The 20,042-nt window shown below is 51.1% G+C and overlaps 7 protein-coding genes across 8 annotated transcripts; 4 read left to right on the top strand and 3 right to left on the bottom strand.

The window, feature by feature from the left end:
* Window positions 1-1,093: 1,093 nt before the first annotated feature.
* Window positions 1,094-1,536, bottom strand: PV06_00338 (uncharacterized protein; the record flags this gene model as incomplete). The annotated part of the gene is made up of 2 exons (XM_016400829.1): window positions 1,094-1,384; window positions 1,435-1,536. 2 exons carry the CDS (start codon window positions 1,534-1,536, stop codon window positions 1,094-1,096), a joined length of 393 nt encoding a protein of 130 aa, XP_016267882.1.
* A 1,242-nt stretch (window positions 1,537-2,778) lies between these two features.
* PV06_00337 (uncharacterized protein) lies at window positions 2,779-4,792 on the bottom strand (the record flags this gene model as incomplete). The annotated part of the gene is made up of 4 exons (XM_016400828.1): window positions 2,779-3,213; window positions 3,278-4,008; window positions 4,067-4,506; window positions 4,557-4,792. The coding sequence occupies 4 exons, from the start codon at window positions 4,790-4,792 to the stop codon at window positions 2,785-2,787; spliced, it is 1,836 nt and encodes a 611-aa protein (XP_016267881.1). The 3' UTR covers window positions 2,779-2,784.
* An 820-nt stretch (window positions 4,793-5,612) lies between these two features.
* PV06_00336 (uncharacterized protein) lies at window positions 5,613-8,293 on the top strand. Its single transcript, XM_016400827.1, has one exon. It carries the CDS (start codon window positions 5,704-5,706, stop codon window positions 7,714-7,716), a length of 2,013 nt encoding a protein of 670 aa, XP_016267880.1. The 5' UTR covers window positions 5,613-5,703; the 3' UTR covers window positions 7,717-8,293.
* A 40-nt stretch (window positions 8,294-8,333) lies between these two features.
* Window positions 8,334-9,335, bottom strand: PV06_00335 (uncharacterized protein). The gene is made up of 2 exons (XM_016400826.1): window positions 9,017-9,335; window positions 8,334-8,853 (listed from the first exon to the last, which is right to left on the bottom strand). Exons 1-2 carry the CDS (start codon window positions 9,122-9,124, stop codon window positions 8,416-8,418), a joined length of 546 nt encoding a protein of 181 aa, XP_016267879.1. The 5' UTR covers window positions 9,125-9,335; the 3' UTR covers window positions 8,334-8,415.
* A 762-nt stretch (window positions 9,336-10,097) lies between these two features.
* Window positions 10,098-12,687, top strand: PV06_00334. Of its 2 annotated transcripts, XM_016400824.1 has the most exons (6): window positions 10,098-10,896; window positions 10,997-11,415; window positions 11,480-11,488; window positions 11,603-11,792; window positions 11,882-12,002; window positions 12,126-12,687. In XM_016400824.1, exons 1-6 carry the CDS (start codon window positions 10,664-10,666, stop codon window positions 12,360-12,362), a joined length of 1,209 nt encoding a protein of 402 aa, XP_016267877.1. In that variant the 5' UTR covers window positions 10,098-10,663; the 3' UTR covers window positions 12,363-12,687. The 2 variants fall into 2 exon arrangements, with proteins under 2 accessions (XP_016267877.1, XP_016267878.1); XM_016400825.1 differs by having other exon boundaries at window positions 11,882-12,687.
* Window positions 12,688-12,732: 45 nt separating this feature from the next.
* Window positions 12,733-13,503, top strand: PV06_00333 (uncharacterized protein; the record flags this gene model as incomplete). Its single annotated transcript, XM_016400823.1, has 1 exon — window positions 12,733-13,503. One exon carries the CDS (start codon window positions 12,733-12,735, stop codon window positions 13,501-13,503), a length of 771 nt encoding a protein of 256 aa, XP_016267876.1.
* Window positions 13,504-13,592: 89 nt separating this feature from the next.
* PV06_00332 (uncharacterized protein) lies at window positions 13,593-14,184 on the top strand (the record flags this gene model as incomplete). Its single annotated transcript, XM_016400822.1, has 1 exon — window positions 13,593-14,184. One exon carries the CDS (start codon window positions 13,593-13,595, stop codon window positions 13,998-14,000), a length of 408 nt encoding a protein of 135 aa, XP_016267875.1. The 3' UTR covers window positions 14,001-14,184.
* Window positions 14,185-20,042: the final 5,858 nt, after the last annotated feature.

Genomic DNA, 20,042 nt, shown 5'->3' with positions numbered 1-20,042 from the left:
GTCGATTGACGATGGTGGCCCAGAGGAGTTTTCCTGATTCCGTCTAGTCCCAGGATGATTCTTCTCCAGCTAGAAGTGCCGGTGGTAGAGGGTTGACGTGGAGAAAGGCTGAATGACCACCGGTACTTTGCCTCGCGGGGTTAGAGCCCGAGTGATGATCGAAGAGAAATGATCCGGCTGGATGCCTGCGGGGGACACGGAGACGATCATCAGGGAAGAGAGACAAGCTTTGTTCGGTCATTTGGACATCATTCGCATTGATGGTGTCTCTGTGGTATCTACTCGTATTGGACAGAAGCTTGAACCGGCACCCATTTCCTCCCGTTAGAGGCCGTGAAGTGAAGTTGATCGTCATTAATTCACGAGCCCTATGAAGAGAGAGTTGTACAAGTGACACGATCGCTGTGACACCAAGTCGCCGGCTCAACATCCGAAACGCGTGGCCCTGAACAAGGGTCTGGCTCATGCTTGATTCTGATATGAGTATAAGTCCCGGCATCAAATGATCAGCGTGTCCAATATACAACAATGGGTCACCGGTGTCTTTCCTCTCAAGGTAAGTATCAGGTCGAGAGTGTGCTTGTTTCAACGGCGAGTGGCATGGGTTGTTCTGGCCATCTCCGGATGTACGGGTAGCCTTGTTGCGAACCACATTAATTTCTAGCGATGAAGTGTGGTTTCAAGCAGCAAAGGAGGACCACGTACGGTCATTAAATTGAGGCCTGAACTCCTTCGACCACTCGATACCACACTTGTGCTTGAACGAAGGGGACAGAAGCTACTGAGTGGCCCCCAAGGCTGCTGCCCACCGTTATGCTTGATAGAGCCCGGAACTACTGTACAAATACCACCGGTGGACGCGGCAGTTACCTCGCTTGGAGGTCTTCATCAAATCTATCAACCCTTCACCTATGCAAGTCTCTCGAAAAAAGGAAAACGCCCCAGTGGAAATTACACACCCCAACCATCAGTCCGAACCCGAAGCTGCTTCAACACCATATCCGGCGGACAAGCGCTGTCATCTAGCTTTTTTCCCAGCTGAGACCAAGTTCACAGCCCACGGCAAGCAGAGCAACGTTTGTTGTGTGAGAGATCAATAAAAACTTGGTGGCGACATCCTAGTGGCGACCTCGACTTCTTTCTTCACGTCGACATGAGACTCGTCGCCACTTTTGAGTTTCATGGTCAAATATTCAGGGTCGAAATCGATGCCGAAGGGGTTTTTCATGAATACATTGACCTTCAGAATCTCCATCGCCTCTTTGTTAATGTCGAAGTTGTGGACTTGTGTCTCCAACAGGTTCCCATCCGGGTCCTTGTAGTAGATGGATGTGATCAGACCCTGGTTGACCGACCACACAGGTAAGATATTCTTGGCCTTGCGCTGACGATATGCCTCAAGAAATCATGCAGAGTCGGAAAAGTGAAAGCCACATGGTGTGGTCCCGCAATGCTGGGGATCTTGGGTCCGGTGTCAGGGATCGCTGCTAGGGCAATGCCATGGTGCTCGTTGTCGTACGTGATGAGACTGAACATGTCGTCTGAACATGTCGAGCCACAGTACCTCCCAGAAACCTGAGGTAGAATTCCTCGGAACGTTTGACGTCGGGTGTGCGCAAGTCAACGTGCGCCTCTTTGATTGGACTGATAACCTCGTCGACTAGGCCGTCAAAGTCGATCTCAGAGACAGATGACGAGACTACAAATCACTGGCTGTAATGAAGTTTAGTATGAACAAGTCCTTGGGCACGGAGAATTGATCAAGTCAAGGCGTGCTTACGTTCAAGGATCAAGTGCTCTAGACGAAAATAGACGTCGTTGCACAATGCTTAGCAAAATGCCCAAATGACGGTACAGCATGGACTATATATAATCCCCAACGGACCACTCCTAGGTGAATTCTAGCATATATCCATCCCTACCGTAGGCCATAGCTCTGGAACAGAAGTCTGACTATTAAAGCACCTATCCGATCCATACCTGCAAAAAAACCATCCACGGACCACGATGACAAGTTCGACCTCATCCCCATTCTGGCGGGACATCGACATCGCCCACACCGCGCTCCTTCTCAGTGACGTGCAGAACCAACTCATCGGTCACATGCCCAAGGACGAACAACAGAGATACCTCGCCACGCTGCTGGCACTACTCAATTTGTTCCGGACCGCCATCTCAAACACGCGCGACGACCACAAGTCACAGCACAGCGCCGCACATCCTGGTGGCGGTCCATGTATCATTCACCATGTGGTATTGATGGATTACGCTACCATGAATTCAAGCCCGTACAACAAAATCAACAACTGGGCGTTGAAACGGCTACAACAGGCGGAGGCGGCGTCAGCAGCTGGCGGTCGCGCCGACAGTGCGACAATGGGACGACCGACACACCCATCAGCGACAGCCACGGTCCCATCGAGCCTCCACCCTTCCGCAGGCTGGAACGTGGACGAGTTCGTCCTCACCAAACAAGCCCAAGCTATTTCGTGTCGTCGTCGCTGCTGAAGACACTGCAGGTGAGGAATATAAAGCACGTAGTGTTGGTCGGCTTGACCACCGAAGGGAGCATCTTGAGTTCGGTCCGGCATGGGAGCGATCTGGATTTTCATATTATCGTTCCCAGAGAGGGAGTCTGGTGTGACGATCGAGACCTAGGGGGAGTAGTGCTAGAAAAGTTGGTTCCGCGATTTGCTGATGTCTGTTCAATGCAGGACTTTGGGGAGTTGATGGCAAAGGAACGGGAGAAGTAACATTGAGGTCATAGTGAATAATTATCCTCGTTCAGATCTTGCCAGTCTCCATCTCAACACCTGTGGCTGCTTCATCAGTGTTTCCGTCCCCAGCGTCGTCGTGTCCAGAAGTCCTGCTGACATCACCACCGGGTACCAGACTCTGACCATCTTTGAGCAGCAGATCAGGCAGGTAGAAAGATATCAAGAGACAAAGTGCCGAAGTGCCCACGGCCACGTAGGTGATGTTGCGCATCACATCCGAGTACGCAAGATCCACGGCCTTGCGCTGTGGGGTTCCCTCTGCAGGTATGTCGGTGCTGGTGATGGACTGGAACACGGCGTCGACGACCGTGTCTGACGCCCCGGATCCAAGATGATGTCGCAGAGCGCTTTTGAACGAGTCGCTGTATATTCCTCCGGCAACAGAATCGCCTATGGCTGCTCCGACAAAGACGCATAGCAAGACAAGCGCAGTAACCTAAAAGCCGGGCCCTCACAGTCAGCCACACGAGTTCGACTGTCAACTCCGCCTTGTCACTCACCTGTGCCATTTCGGCATGAGGAACAACAACCTGGGCTCCGACGATGATGGCTATCTCGATTATCCCCGAGCCCCATCCTTGTATTGATTGAACGATCAACAACTCGGCCAAGGAATTGTTAGCACCTCTCAACCGTATCATCAAGCCAAACCCGAGCAACTTGATCGCCGTGCCAACCACCATGAGCCACTTGTAGCGTCTGGTCTTGTACATTATCGCTCCGGCGACAATACCGACAAGGCACTGCCAGACGCCGTTGGTATAGTTCAAGAAGGTCGCGTCCCGTGGGCCCATGTTGTGAACGATTGTGGCCCAGGGGTACAAGTAGGTATGAGTCGCCTCAAAGCCTAGCGTATCAAGAAACCCGAGGGAACAGCAGATGACAATGGAAAGGTTGCGGAAATATCGAGCGGGGAGAATCGGATGCGCGGCGACGTAGATCTCGTATACCACCAATCCAACAAGAGTGACGGCGCCAATGACAATCAGGGCGATAATATAGCTGGTATTCCACCTGCTGGGTGTCAAGCCAGCGAGGCTGAATGGGATCAAGAACATGGCGAATCCGGCAGTCAGCAGAAAAGTTCCGCCCAGGTCAATTTGGGAGCAGAAGTCGCGTATTGTGATAGTTCGGGTCAGAACGACACTCAACTTCTTAGCCCTGCGCTGGTAGTACAGCAATGGTGCTATCAATGCAGCTGCAGAGAATGGCATGATGATCGCAAACATGCCTGAAGAGTCTGGTTAGTCCGAATGCGGCATCCCACGACGTGCCAGGTGTGGACAAACCGATTCCCCATCTCCAGCCAATGCCACCTGGTCCGACGACGTCTTGGACGATGAACCCAGATACCCAAGGCGTGATCAAGAATGGGAAGAAGCTGATACCGATAGCAAAAGCCCTTGACCTCATGCTGGTGATGTCGGCGATGATAATATCGTTGAGTATGTTGGCTCCCGTCATGCCTAGGTTTGCGAAGATGAATCCTCCAGCATAGACTCCGAAGCTGTTCGCACTGGCGCAGAGGATGTATCCTAGTAGGTAGTTTCCGATGCAGAATGAATATGCTTCTGCACGACCCACGACGTTGGAGATCTTAGCAATGGGTGGTTTGGCGACGGCGAAGACGATGTTACCGGCCACCGCCAGCGTACTCAGACCGGCGACATCGTTGAACTCGGAAGTCGCGTAGTTGCGATAATTGTAGAGCAGGGCGTGGTCGAATTGACTACAGGTTGGTCAGTCGTGGCCTCACAAGAGAATGGGATGCACACAGACTAGACTATCAGCATAATGCAGATACCGAGCCATACTATTAACCTTCCGTTCTTACCCCAGACAAGTTGCATTGCCTCTGCCCGAGCCGTGCCACTGGTTACGGTGGAATCGGTGACAATCACCGTTGACTTTGCCATCTCCAAGTCATCATCATGGTCGAGTTGAGCAGGCCGAGCACTCTCAGCAACATTTCCAGCCACACTTGGCTTGTTGTGGGCCTCTGTAACCGCGTCCATGTTTGCGCAGAAATCTACTATAGCTGGCCAAAGGACTGTCACATTGGGAAAGCTTTTCATTAAGTACTCGAGATGGTGGTGACATCCGATGAAGGTGATAAGCGTTCAAAGACCGAGGCTATGCCCAGTGTATCTTCGCTTCAGTGCATGATCCTTGTAGGATTGGAGGTACGATACAGGCAGTCACAGCATCGTTTCTGGCTGACCGCGACGGCAGTTCCATTCATTGGTACTGGTGGACATGATTCGGTGGCAGAGCATATCTTGTTGGTGATCCGATTGGTTATGTATGGTGTAGGAAGCAGAGATGATAGCCTCGATAGAATGAGAGGCATGGGAGATAGCATTACGACGGACGGACTGGCCAGAGGGAACCGAAGCCATATTGATAAGCTCTGCAATCAAGAGTAGAGTGTAACCTCGTGCCCCCAGTAATGTGTTGGCGATAACACAAGAACCCCTCGAATCCTAGTGAGAACCTTGCGAAGTGGTAAGTAGAGAAGGAGATGAGCGTCTAGCAATGTGACCCGGCATATTTTGATCGATGAGGCGATGATCATCTAACGTCGTTCTGGTGCTGCCACTAACTGGTTCTTTGGATGGCAGCTTAGATAAGTCTTCAGCCAGCTATTTAGAAGTGCACCAAGCAGCTTTGTCGCTCCCTGAGGCCTGGATTTGGAGCGGGAACGAGCCGCTTGTGGGGGTCGCTATTTGCTAGACCCGGTGGTTGACGGCGTTGACAGGCTTCGACCCTGAAACGCGAGCGACAACGCTTTCTCAGCAAGCTCCTGGCTCGTCCCTCCTAAGTCAAAGACTCTCGCTCGACTCGCAAGGCTGTTGGGGCTCTTCGCCAATTCAAATTTCCCAAGAGATTCGAGACTTGACGGCACGACAAGGTTGATCGACTTGAGATGAAGATCCAAAGTGGCGGCTCTGAATTGAGCACTGCGAGACGACCGCGACAACAGCAGAGGAACATTGCACTTTGGCTGCGGTGTATAGTTGCTGCAGCTTTATTCGGTTTCTGTCTGCGCAATATCGGTGGATGGGTCGAATCATTGCTTTCTAGCAATTTTAATTTCAATCGCATCCAAGTCCACGATCAGGAAACGTCTTCGACCTCACAGTTTCGATGGCACGATATCGAGCCGACAAAAGAAATCCAGTACCATGACTGCTACGACGGACTCCAGTGTGCTCGACTTGAGGTTCCCATGGACCACCATGCGCCGGAAGGCTCATCGGATCGAGTTGCTCTGGCCATTATCCGACTCCCTGCAAAAGTCCCGGTTAGCGATCCACGGTACGGTGGTCCTATCCTGATCAACCCTGGCGGACCTGGTGGCTCGGGTGTGGCGAAGGCGTTGCACCATGGCTCTCTGATGCAACAGGTGGCCGACTCCGGCAAATCCGTCAACGAAGCAGCAGAGTCGGACAAGTACTTTGACATTATCGGTTTCGATCCCCGCGGGGTTAATCACAGTACGCCTATCTTGACATGCTTCCCTGATAGCTTTGCTCGACAGACCTGGAACCTCCAGTCTTTGGCGGAGGGTCTGTTGGGTAGCTCGGAAGGATCATTGAGAACCGGCTGGCGGCGTGCCCGAGCCTTTTCCGTGAGTTGCTCCAGCAGACTTGAATCAGAGAATGGGACGAACTTTCTGGAACATGTCAACACGACTCCCGCGGCGGCGGACATGGTCGAGATTATCGAGAGACACGGTCAGTGGCGTGAACGTGAAGGTCAAAAAGCCCAAGCTGCACATGACCTTGCACATGGTCGTGACTCGAAACAGACCATCGCCCAACGCACAAAGTGGCACGAGGGTAGAGAACCTCTCCTCTTCTGGGCCTACTCGTACGGGACGGTCCTGGGATCCACGTTTGCAGCCATGTATCCGGAAAGAGTGGCTCGTATGGTCCTGGATGGTGTCGTCGATTCAGAGGACTACTACAACGGTCCTTGGCTTCAAAATCTCCATGACACAGACCACATCCTGCACAAGATAATGGAATACTGCTCTGACGCCGGCCCGGACCAGTGTCGCTTCTGGAGGCCCGGAGGTCCACAAGCGATACTCGCAGCGTACGAGACCCTCCTCCATGATATCTGGGACGATCCACTCTCTGTAGTCGGCGACCACCGTCGAGGCCCGGAGATCATCACCTGGACCGACGTCAAGATGGTCGTCAAGGACGCTCTCTACCAGCCCCTCATGCTGGGTCCGATCGCGGTCGACTTGCTGCAGGATATCACAAACGGCACAGGGAGTGTGTTCGCCGAGTACAAGCAGAATGGACGTACACCGAGCTGTCGGTCTCGCCAGTGTGAGATTGACGGACCGTACTCGGAAGAGTGTGTCTCGCCCGGCTGGAACGAACTCGAGGCCACACCTGCGATTCTGTGTACCGACGCCCAGGACATCGGCAGCTTCACCGAGGACGAGTTCAGGTCCTACTGGCGGCGGCTGCAAGACCAGAGTAGCGCCATGGGCGACTACTGGGCTCAGACGAGACTCAGTTGTGCGGGCTGGAAGGCCCGGGCAAAATGGCGGTTCGCCGGACCCGTGTCCGCCAATACCTCGCACCCCATCTTGTGGGTTTCCAACACTTTGGATACCGTGACGCCACTGCGTAACGCGAAGAAGATGAACGAGAGATTTCCCGGGTCGACCCTCCTACAGCAAGACTGCGAAGGTCATTGTTCCATTGCGGCGCCGTCGCTGTGCACAGCGAAGGCAATCAGGCGATATTTCCAGACCGGAGACATGCCGGATGTCGGTACACTCTGTGAGACTGATGCGAAGCCTTTTGAGAGTCAAGTAACACGAGACAGCGTGTCAAGATTGGATACAAAGGATGCAGAATTACTTGCAGTGCTGACACGGCTGGCCGAGACTTCACGGAGCTCCAGGTTCTTATGATGATTGCACCTTGAAGGAAATGACCGGGATATCGATCGGTAGAGAGGAAGAAAGATCGTCCGTGGGTCATCTGTCACGATGCACTCTTCGAGATACAGCTTTTATGAGGAGGAGTTTCATGACCATCGTTGAGATGTCTGGCGATACAATGGGTAGTCCTCAACGACACAGCCTTGTCCCTTCAATGATGATCTTGATTTTGAGTTGCCTTTCAGCAGCAACATGTGAGTGAATCAACGAGATATCTCTTAGCGAACAAAACAAAAACTCATCCCACAACCCCCGAAGGGATTGTGGGAATAGAAAACCAGGCAGCCTGATTTTTAAAGGGGCAACACCGATGCGACTCGAACCCTACCACCCATTACTCCCGACTCTCTCCAGAATATTGCTAAAGGTCACAGGCGACATGCTGGTAGGCATTGCGCTAATGAACTCCAGAAGGGATTCTGGGTACTATGAAGGAAGGCCTTTTGTGTTCAGATCACGAGTCCCATTGTTGAACAACATTTGAAAATCATAACATATCAAGTGAACATTTTTTTGGAGCTGTGAATGTGTGTGTATGCGGATATATCAGTTTTGCGCCCAATGAGGTGTTGATGTGTTGTGAAGGGCGCATGACTTGACTTCACTACACAGAGAGCAGTCTTAATATCAACCGCCAGGTCAATATCTCTCCCTATCTTTGTCCACTACCTACGCTCCCTTCTTCTCATCACCATTAGGAACACTTCTCAAGTCCTCAATGTGGGCATTGATAAAATACCCCCTCAACTGCCCCGGCGTCATGTACTTTGCCCCTCGAATCTCACCGTGACAGGACTTTGTCCCGCAAAGACACTTGAAGGATTGCTGCATCTCCCACTCGGTGCTGGGGTAAAAGAAGGTCAGTTCGTCGCCGACACTGAGTCCCTTGGGGCGACCATTTTCATTGACCCGTTTGGCCACGCGAAGCTCGATGACCGGTTGATCATTTGAGTCCGAGACGACGTGGAATTCCAGACTCGGTTCACAGCTGTGGTTGATGAAGACCAAGTCGGTGTTTAGTTCAATGTGCTGATTCTCCGAAACTTGCACCGACGACCAACGTGCAGTGGACGTGAGCGTCATGGGTGGGCAAGTAGTGCGAGCAAACTGGTTTTCGGTGTCAGTGTCAGTCTTATTGGTTGGTTTTGTCGTTGTCGAGGCGGACAAAAAAAGAGCTACACAAGATTTATGTTCTGGCTGATCGGATTGGAAGGAATTTTGTGTGGTTTCTTGTTGCTTCTTGGAGCAGGCCGACGGAACGGAGACTTACGAGAGCACCTGGAGCAAGCGAGACGAGGGACGAGCTGTAGGAAGTATGGAAGCCTTCTCGTTGGTTCACTCGCATGATGGACGAGAGGTTTGAGGTGGTATCTTTCATGGTGATGTGTGTGATTTGGTGAGCTTTGGTGGGTTCGGAGTTGTGTCGGCGTGTTAAGGTTGATGTCGGGCAATATATATTAGGTATGTATCTCTACATGCAAGGGACTGATCTGTGGTAGAAGACGGATATCTATAGGCAGTGACTGGTTCTATCGCAAGGCAGTTTTGTGAATCAGTGAAGGAAGTGTCTTGAAAGGCTGACGTTTAACAAGAACCAATATTTGCACGGAATACTTGAATTGTGGCCAACTCAACTTGGTACACGTTTTCTCTGGCTTCGCCCAGCTCGTGCCGAGGTTTTTGGAGGGGCATGGCAATTGCGAAGAGGTCTTAGCGTTAAGTGGACGAGAACCTGATGACCAGAAGAAACTGTCCACAGCTCGGGCCTAGGCGGGAGTTCTTGGAAGGGGGTGGCAGTCTTAGCATAACAGTAAAATTGAGGGACGTAGGTGGGAAACCCGCTCACCCGACAGAGGTATTTTGTACATTGGAAACCCTCAGTACGCCTCGCACAGAAGGGGAGTTACTACTAGCTACTCGATCCCCCAGTGTTTGGGAACTGGCGAGGACTGTGAGCCAAACCCCCGTTGCACATGCCTGTGTCTGTGCTTGTTAGCGCAGCCTCGTTCAGGTTACACTGCAATCTCGAGGTTCGTGAACGGTACACAATTCGATTGCACACCCCGACGGATGCCCGGTGTGAAACACCCCCTAAAAAACATGTGCTTTGCCCTGGCCTGAAATCTACTGCCCGCTAGAGAATGCCATGGTCCCCCCTTCGGGAATCGTGAGTGAAAAAACCTTTTGCTCAGTTCTCGCCCAGAACACGTGCCATTCTTGATTCAGGTTAGCGGTATGAAGCTTGACACCCCTTTGCCCAGCGAAATCTCATCCCGGGTATGTGAGTGTGAGGTCAATAATATACACTAATGATTAAAGGTGAACGAGGCCAGAAAGTACTCCCGAGAAATGCTGTTTTTAATCATCAAGCTTGCCCTCCATGCGCTCGTTACTTGTTGGCCAGGCGAACAGGACAGCAAGCTCCCAGCCTTGGTGGGGCTCTCTGCCACAGGGGCAATGACCGGCTTTGATTAGGTAACCACCACGAAGAGACCTTCTGTGAGGGCGCGTATTCGAAGCTGATGCCGAGGGAGGTTGCTTACATATGGTAAAAGTACCGTGCCATCAATCCGGCCAACTTCTTACCCGCCCTTTCGCACGTCATGCAGTCTGACTTGACTTTGGCCTAGGGCTGAAAGTGTGAGACGTCACTCTCGGACTGACTATGATATCCATTATATTACCTGCCATGGTTTGTTCACTTTCCGATGTAAGCAGTCGGTGATATACAGGGCGAACCGTCAGTCGACTCGGTCGGACCTCTGAGACAACCTCGCGCAACAAACTGACACAGATACATTTCTTGATCATATTACACCAACAAGTCGTAATTGTATTACTCTACTCGTTGACGAGCCCCCCAAAGCAACTGTTGTCGACTCTTCTAGCACTCCAGATCTCAAAAAGACCAACCACAATGGCTCCGTCGAAACCGTTTGGCAAATTGCCAGCGAATGCCGCCTCGGACATTCACGAGTACGAGCTACACGTCCCTGACGAGGATATCAAGCAGATGCAGGAACTGCTCAAATTCAGCCCCGTCGCCGGTCCCATTTACGAAAACTCCCTGCCAAACGGCGACAACCACCTGGGTATCCGACGAGACTGGTTGATCGAAGCCAAGCGTGTATGGGAGACTGAATTTGACTGGTGAGTTTGTTTCTTTTTCTTTTCGGCCGTCTGTGGAGGCACAACAACTTTCTGCACTCGAGAGAGAACTTTCCTGTTGATGCCTTTTGATATCTCCCAGGAGAGCCACCGAGAATCGAGTCAATTCGTTCCCAAACTTCCAAGTCCCCATCCGAGACAAGATCGGGACATTCAATGTCCACTTTGCCGCACTGTTCTCGAACAAACCTGACGCGGTCCCTGTTGTCCTTCTGCACGGATGGCCAGGGTCATTTCTTGAGTTCTTGCCAATGTTGGAACTCTTCAGACAGAAATACACTCCCGAGACTCTACCGTTTCATCTTGTCATTCCGAGTTTACCTGGATTCACACTCTCAGGGATTCCCAAACTCAGTAACGACATCAGCCAGGTGGACGTGGCCCGCATCGTGGACAGTCTGATGAAACAAATAGGCTTTGGAACTGGCTACGTCGCTCAGGGTGGCGACGTGGGATCCAGAGTTTCCAGAATCATAGCGGTTGATCATGAGGCGTGTAAAGGTGAGACGGTCCACAGACACTTCCATTCCTTGTTGGTACTCAACCGCTGACAATCCTCTCACAGCTATACATCGTACGTTTATCACCACCCTCTCCTTTTCCCCTGTCACAATTGTGTCATGACTTTAGGCGCAGCGATATAACTCCACCTCTGCCAATTTTTTCCTGCTGACCTCACAATGTGTAGTCAACTTTTGCGCCATGACCCGTCCCGCCTCGGCGACAGACGACTCGAAATTGTCCTCGATCGAACAAGACGGACTCAAACGTCTAGAGTCCTGGAAAGCAACCGAGACGGCATACGCGCTCGAACACGCCACGAAACCGAGCACGATCGGCTTCGCCTTGAGCAGTAGCCCTCTCGCGCTCTTGTCTTGGTATGTCTTTCACCACGTCTCAAAATGATACTCCACGGAAGCAAATCACCCACAATCACCAACTAACCCAAGACACACCACTGAAACAGGATCGGTGAAAAGTTTCTAGCTTGGGTTGACAGTCCTCTTCCCCTAAACACCATCCTCGAATCCGTCAGTTTGTACTGGCTCACCAGATCTGCACACAGTAGCTTGTGGTCATATCGTCATGTAAGTCCTATGTCCACTCACTCTACTTGACCTCGTCTTTTCCTAATACAACACATTCAATTCGACACACACACACACACAAACGATATGCTGACCATGAGATCTCGGTGGTCGGACAATTAGTCATACGGACCAAACCCCCTCCCTCACGATGATCCGAGATACCACATCAAGATCCCCTTGGGGTATTCTTACTTTGCAAAGGAACTCATTCCGATCCCGATCGATTGGGTTGCTACGACGGGAAACTTGGTCTGGCGCAAATGCCACGAGCGAGGTGGTCATTTTGCTGCGTTGGAACAACCCAAGGAGTTCATGGAGGATCTCGAGACTTTTGTTGGTCAAGTTTGGAAATCTTAGAGCGGCAGAACAGGTACATAACGGTGGTTGATACAAAGTACCATCACCAAAACCGACCTTACCAAAGTTCTCGGTTCTTTTGTTTCAAGGCTGAGCTCGTGATGATTTGGATTTGGCCTGAACAAGGACCAACCCCCCCAACTTGGAGCCGTGGCTGTGCTGTTTCACCCTCGTCTTTTGTGTAACTTTGGCATGCAAACTGTCACTTCCCTGGCTTGGCTCGAAACTAGGTTCACAACAACGCAGAGGTCTTAATCTCCTTCAAGATCTTCCAAATCCATTCCCTCCACCACTCTCGATTTGCCGCAGGGAACATTCCAACCTTTCGTGCCCCTATCCTCCCTTGTTTGCAAGCCAGAACCTCCCAACGATGCACCTCTTACGTCTCGACTCAGATGGCCAGCCTCGTCTGACGCTGTGCTCCGAGCTCCAAGCACCCAAATACGCCGTGCTCTCGCATACGTGGGAAGAACCTAGCGGCGAAGTCACGTTCAAAGACATGTCGGAGCACTCTGGCAATAGCAAGCCAGGATATCGTAAAATTGAATTCTGCGGAACACAGGCACGAACAGACGGTCTCGAGTATTTCTGGGTCGACACTTGCTGCATCGACCGAGGAAGCAGTGAGGAGGTATCTAAGGCCATTAATTCAATGTTCCAATGGTATCGCAACGCAGAAAAATGCTACGTGTACCTCGCAGATGTTTCGACGTCATCAGGAGCTGACCGCGAGGTGTGGGAAGAAGCATTCCGCAAAAGCCGGTGGTTCTACAGAGGCTGGACACTGCAGGAGCTTCTAGCTCCCCAAGTCGTCGAGTTCTTCTCCCGAGAAGGTCAGAAGCTAGGAGACAAGGAGAGTTTGCTGAATCTTCTCCACGAGGTGACGGAGATTCCGTCTCTGGCCCTGCAGGGGCTGGGCTTGAAGCGCTACAGTGTCGAGCAAAGATTTCAATGGGCGGCCAAGCGCCACACAATGGAACCAGAAGACAAAGCTTATTCGCTGTTGGGTATCTTCGAAGTCTCCATCCCCCTGATCTATGGAGAAGGCGAGAAGCACGCATGGGACCGGTTGCAGAATGCCATTGAGGAGCAGACAGAGCGCGAGAGGCGAGGCAAGCTTACCACATCATCCCCATATTGATAACAAGACTCTGACTGGTGAGATTTATAGACCCTCGCGAGTCTCTTCGAGGAGAAGACGGCCCTATCGAAAGGACAAATTGTGTCAGAATGTCGATTCCCCAGGATCCAACAGCGGACTGTGTTCTTGCCCTCCAGATTGCGGGACCCACATCGTCAGACATCATATGCACAATAACTGGTGCTAATCTCGGGGTGGAAGAAGGGAAGCGAACAGTCATACTATCCAACGGCAGCACCGTAAGCTCAAATTCCACGATATGTATAAATAAGTTCAACGAGGCGGGCATCAATAGCATATTCTCCGGGGCCGTTGATTTGTTGGCTGCGCTGAAGGCAGGCAACCTGTACAGGAGGGAGATGGCAGGAGAGCAGGTCGTTCCATCATGTGTGTCATTCCTCGTCCCGGCCGATGTGGGTTCCGACGTTACCATGGAACTCACCCTTGGTCGCGAACTGGGTGAACAACTGGCGCTAAAGCTATACGGTCGCCGTTGAAAGGTCGAAGGGTTACAAGATTAAACGCGTTGCATTCCGTTGAGACCCTCAACAACCCGTTTCATCGGGCATCTGAAGACAGTGACTTGTCATTTCTAAGCATCTTCTCAAACATTGAGCCACCTATACGCATAGAGAAGCGGTGACATAGCCTTCCGAGAAGGCCTGGTTTAGTACAGGGCTGTCTGTACATAAATCTTCAACCCAAGAAGTGGCTAATCAAGACATCTCTGCGTTACTATTACTCTTTCAGCATCACGTACGGGCGCGACGTCCGCGAAGAGTGCTGCAAGCGTAACTATTTGGACGATTAGCACGCCATGATGAGATAAATTTCAACTTGATGTCTTGACAAGGTGAATGGATTCGTTTTTTTTTTAAAGTCGACTTTGGTGTCGGCCTTGATCCTCTCCATCTTCCTGTTCCGGTGTTGCCAAAGACCCTTCTCTCCTCCGTCATCCTTTGACTGGGACTACACCTTCTCGCCCGCGACCCTTCGCACAATCATCCCTACCTCCTCTGGGCGGCTCACGAAGGGGCTATGACCTGCATCCAGCGTGACATGGTGCATCCTCCCCTTTGCACCTCTCTCTTCAACCGCCCGCCTCCCATCTGCGACCATCCGTCTCTGGTAACCCACGGGCATCGCCTTGTCCCTCTCGCAGTGAACGTACGTGCTGTCCACATCCATCCAGGCGGCATACGTGCTCTTGCTCCAGAATGCGCCGTAGCTCTGTGGCTTGACGTTCCGCACCAACTCGGCAAGGACCTCGTCGTCGTCGATGTCGTTGTAGAACAGCTCGGCAGACATTTCGTCGGCGAGGACCGATCTCTTACGGTCCTCTGAGAGGTTGAACCATGGCAATGGTTCGCCGCCGAGATTGTCCATGACAGATACACCTTCGTCGACGGCGTGCGCGGCGCAGAAGATGAGGTGAGTGACGCCGCCTGGTTTGCCTCGGGCATCACGGTCGCTCTTCAAAAGGCCCCGACAAGCGGAGCTGCCTGGAATTCCGCCGTAGGAATGGAAGAAGACGACAATATCCGAACCCTGGTCGGCGTGTTTCTGGATTGTTGATGCAATTGCGTCGACATCTCCATCAAAGTTGGGATGTGGTGGAGATGAATTTACCGAGGGTAAAGATATACCTTCGACCACGTAGCCGTGTTTGACTAGATAGGTCGCCAGGAGGGAGAAGCAAGAAGGCTCATGCCAGGCGCCAGGGACGAGAAGAAGGACGGGTTTTGTCATGGTGAGTGCGATGGGTGTTGGTGGGAGTGGCTAGAGGAATCTCCAAGACCTCGCAAGGTCTGTCGTGGGACCTATGTGTACTCCCAGTATCCTCACAAAACATGTCGTCTGTCGGAGGAATCGATTTACAAAGTCCCCGATGCTTTGCAAGAAATTTTGGAATCGATAGCATACTGAACGTGTAGCAATCATCGAAAAGAAATGCCCGTGACAAATACGCGGATAAGTACTTTTCCACCCTTCAGCGGAAAGATGAGTAAACAAGCAGCGCCGGCCAATAGACCCCACCCAGCAAAAGGAGAAACCAGGATCGCATACACCATAGTCCTGACTGTCATTGGGTCTCAATATCCTCGATTATGCTCAGTGCCTCGACTCAGTTTGTAGGAATTCTTGTCCTTGTACTGTGCAGTGTTCCAGTTCTTCGCCCGTTGCTTCACCCAGTCATCGGCGTTCAACAGGATTTCTCCCGATGACTTTTCCAATTTCGCCACGTCGTTTTCTGAAGGGTGCTCGAAGAGATCCCGCAACTTGACTTCTGAATTCGGTCGTGAAAAATAAACCACGCTGTGTCGAACGGAATCACCTTGTTCCCCAGGAGGTGCAACGACCCGATGCACTGCGCTGTACAATCTGCCTCCCAGTAATGTGATCAGACTATCCCCCAAATTGATCACTGCGCACTCGGGTCGAGGGCGGACATATTCCCAATCTCTCTTGTTGGGAGCCAGCACCTGAAGTCCGCCGAGCTGATTGAAGAGCACAGTGACACTTCCAAAGTCGGTGTGTTCACCTAGGGTGATGGTCCCCGAGGGCTTGATCGGCGGCGCACAGGTGACTCGTGCCTGGTCGACAGAAGGTCTCTCGAGCTTGTGTAATGACTCGAGGAGGCCCTCTGATAAGCCCAAGGATTTCCCGAGAGACGCCGTGATGGTGTATATCACACTGTGACACGATCTCATAAAAGTTGTGAGTTCACCGAACCGATCCAGGACCACCTGTGGATGATCGTGCTTCAATGGAGTTGAAGAACTCGTGCCCGTCGACGATGCCGATTGTTGAATACCCAATACCTCGTCCTTGGAGACGTTGTAGAACTCGCTGTGGTCCTTTGTCCCTTTGTCGTCGACGAACATGGCACCTGACCTCTTGTACCCAAAATAGTGACCTGTAGTTCCCATGTCGTATTTCAGCTTTTCATCGAGCGGAAGCGAAAAAACGGCATCGGCGAGGTTGAACATGAAACGAGAATCGACATGGTGATTGGAAAGATAGAAGAAGCCATAATTCTGGCATGAGTTCAGCAATATTTGTGCTTGCTCTGGGTCTCCCTTGGACAAAAGGTCGAAATCGACGGTAGATATATCGGCTACTGGTACATCCGAAGGAAACGGTGGGATATTCACAGGCATGTTGAGTCAGTGTGTGTCTTTGTGCGTGCCAAAATATCGAGACGTATATGACGATGAATCCTCATATGATATGAAGGTCAAAGAGACAACTGTTGAAGTTCATCTTGAGGTTTGACAGTGTCATCGGTTAGAACTGTACACATTCCCCTCTCGACTTGTTTACCGACATGGAGGTCTCGGAACATTACCCGAGACCAAGCGTGCCACCTTCCCCCCAATACCGGGGTAGACTGTACTGTATCTCGATCAATCAGAGTGCCTTATGGCAGGTCAACTCGTGCTTGGGGACGCGTATGCGATACTCCCGGTGAAATACGGTGGTAGTATATATACCAAACTCGGCTTTTGACTGCCCAGTGATCTAGGCTTTTCTTTTGCTGCACACAATTACCTGGTCCAACAACCCCTGCAGCCAAGACACCACAACCCCCAGATTGGAGACATTGTCGGCTGGAAAACCGGCCATGGAGATTGTCATTGTCGAATACACATGATACATGCAGTGTGCAATGGTATGTTGAATGTCAGTGAGGTCAAGAGACTTCGTGGTTCAATACAAAGAGTAGAAGCCGAAGTCACTTCAGGACCCATCACTCGAAGACTGTCCATTTCAACCTCAATCAGGGGCTTTACAACACCGAGCTGCTACAGAGTGTGAAGTTGGAGTACGGTACCTTATGCTCACCATCACAATGTCCTCTTTTGTACTCATACGGAGACGAGTCCTCCATATGGACCCCCAACTTATCTCCTGATATACGAGCCACGATGCCCCCACTCCTTGGACCCCCATCTTCAACTTCACCGTCGACTTCATCCTCTTCTCCGTCTTTGGTCTCCTTCTCCTCCCCCCGCACAGTTCGACTTGATGGCTTGATGATCAGCGTGCCACAAAACCGGGGTTCTCGACCTTTTGGGGACTTTGATTTGGTGGAATTCTCCAAGCTCCTCGAGCTTGCTAAGACTTTGATGGATACTCCGTACGAGGATGTCACAACCGGCCGACGGTTTCTTAGCATTGGAACGCCACAAAAGGTTTGGCTATCGTCATAAAGCCTCCAGTACAAGGTAGGTCACTGATGCTGGCTCCTCTCGCTCGGACAATGCACCGACATGGCCGACTTGACTGACTGTCGTGGTCTCATTTAATTACTTATGTCGAGCCCTGGCTCTTGTTCTGGTCATGGTTCTGGTCCTGGTGTCTGATGTTGTTTCTGTGCCTGTCGTCTATGCCCACACCATCTTGGATTTCAATCTACGAGGCGACTCATTACTGCATCCAGTATCAGGCACTGGTCCCTCGGTGATTGTCATCGTTACCTACTTACTTTACTGTCACTACTACGTCCTCATCCCCACGCAGTCAAAATGGATTCCACCACACCCCCCGACGACAAGGGCATCTCGACCCAAAACGAGATCGTCGACAACACGAGCCTACCGCCAACGAAACACCAATTCCAATTCTCGTCCAAAACCAAAAAGCACGACGGCGACGTCGCCCTACAACTCTTCGCCAACCCGGATGACCTTCACGACCCGATCGATCGACTTGAAGAGAAGAAACTTATCCGCAAAGTCGACTTGGTCATCCTCCCTCTCATCGCCGTCAATTATGCCTTTTTCTACATTGACAAGACCACCCTCTCTTACGCCGCCATCTTCGGTATCAAGGAGGATTTGAATCTACATGGGACACAATATAATTGGCTCAGCAGTATGTGTCCAAAGACCCACTGACTTGGTATGCTCGTGTAAAGCAACGTCTGACACCTCACTAGGTTTGTTCTATTTCGGTTTTCTCGCTTGGGCATTTCCTACCAATTTCCTCATGCAAAGACTTCCACTAGGAAAATACGTTGGTTTCAAGTAAGTTTTGTTTCCCTCCTCAGAGATCTTCCTCTTGCCCGAGAGGTAAGCATCGAAATGAAGACTAATTTCCATGTGATCACACAGTATCTTCATGTGGGGTTTCTTCTTGATGCTCCAAGCTGCATGCAACAGTTTCGCTACCTTGAGCGTTCTGCGAGCCCTGGCTGGTGCTGCTGAAGCATGTTCGGATCCATCATTCATGTTGATCACACAAATGGTAAACATATATCACACCTGACTCCTCGGCTTCTTTCTTTCCGATCGCTAACCGTATTGTCTAATATCTAGTGGTACACACGAAAAGAACAACGTAAGTTTTCTCTCCCGCCCCTCCTGTCCCCCATCTCTTCTCTTCATGTCTTGGACGACTAACATGATTTTTGCATGGGACAGCCCTCAGAATAGGTCTGTGGTACACTGCCAACGGAGCCGGTATCGCACTGGGTGGCCTCTTGGGTTACGCCATAGGTCACATCAAAGGTGCCCTGGCGTCGTGGCGTTACGAATTCATCATCATCGGCGCGCTTTGTTGTATCTGGGGTATCGTCATTGGTATCTTCATGCCGGATTCCCCAGTGACTGCGAAATTCTTGAACCAGCGAGAAAAGAGGATTGCGGTTGAACGACTCAAAAGTAATCAAACTGGTATCGAAAATAAACACTTGAAGGTCCGTCACACTCCCACCACCTACTTGACACTGTCACTCCCCGTCGAGACATTTGTTCCTTGTCATTTTCATTTCGAGATGTCTGACACTCGTATACTCACTTGTCGTGAACAGGGATATCAAGTCATTGAAGCTTTCAAGGATATCAAAACGTATTTACTCTTCTTTTTGGCATTGGTTGGAAATATCCCCAATGGAGGTATATCGAATTTCGGAACATTGATCATCAAAGGTATGTTATGATCCCCATCGCCGACATCACCTCCATTGCCTTCGTTCCTACACTTGTTCAGATCACGAACATCAAACCACTACTCTGTCCTGACCTTCTCTCTCTTTATTTTTGGTACGTGTATAGGCTTCGGTTTCTCCACTCTCGTCACGACCTTGATGCAAATCCCGTATGGAGTTTTCATCATTCTATCGATCCTGACTTGTGTCTTTTTGAACGATCGATTCGCCGACAACAAAAGATGTTTGTTCATCTTGTTGTTCCTCTGCCCCAACATAGCGGGAGCTTTCGGGTTGAGGTTCGTGGCGGAAGAACACCACGTCGGTAGATACTTTTGTTACCTACTCACCGGTCCCTACAACGCCGCCTTTGTCATGATCTTGTCTCTTCAGATCGCCAACACCGCGGGACACACCAAAAAGGTCGTCACCAATGCCGTCTTGTTTTTGGGCTACTGTACAGGTAACATCGCGGGGCCATTCTTTTACAAGACGAATCAATCCCCCGCTTACCCTTTGGGTATATGGAGTATGATTGTCAGGTGAGTTTTGTTGTCCTCGTGCCTCTGGTATCACTGCCCAACATCTCTATACTCCAATATCTGTA

The sequence above is a fragment of the Exophiala oligosperma genome (assembly GCF_000835515.1).
Source record: "Exophiala oligosperma strain CBS 72588 unplaced genomic scaffold supercont1.1, whole genome shotgun sequence".
NCBI lineage: Eukaryota > Fungi > Ascomycota > Eurotiomycetes > Chaetothyriales > Herpotrichiellaceae > Exophiala > Exophiala oligosperma.
Note: the sequence above shows the minus strand (reverse complement) of the source record. Positions and strands in the feature narration are given on the sequence as shown.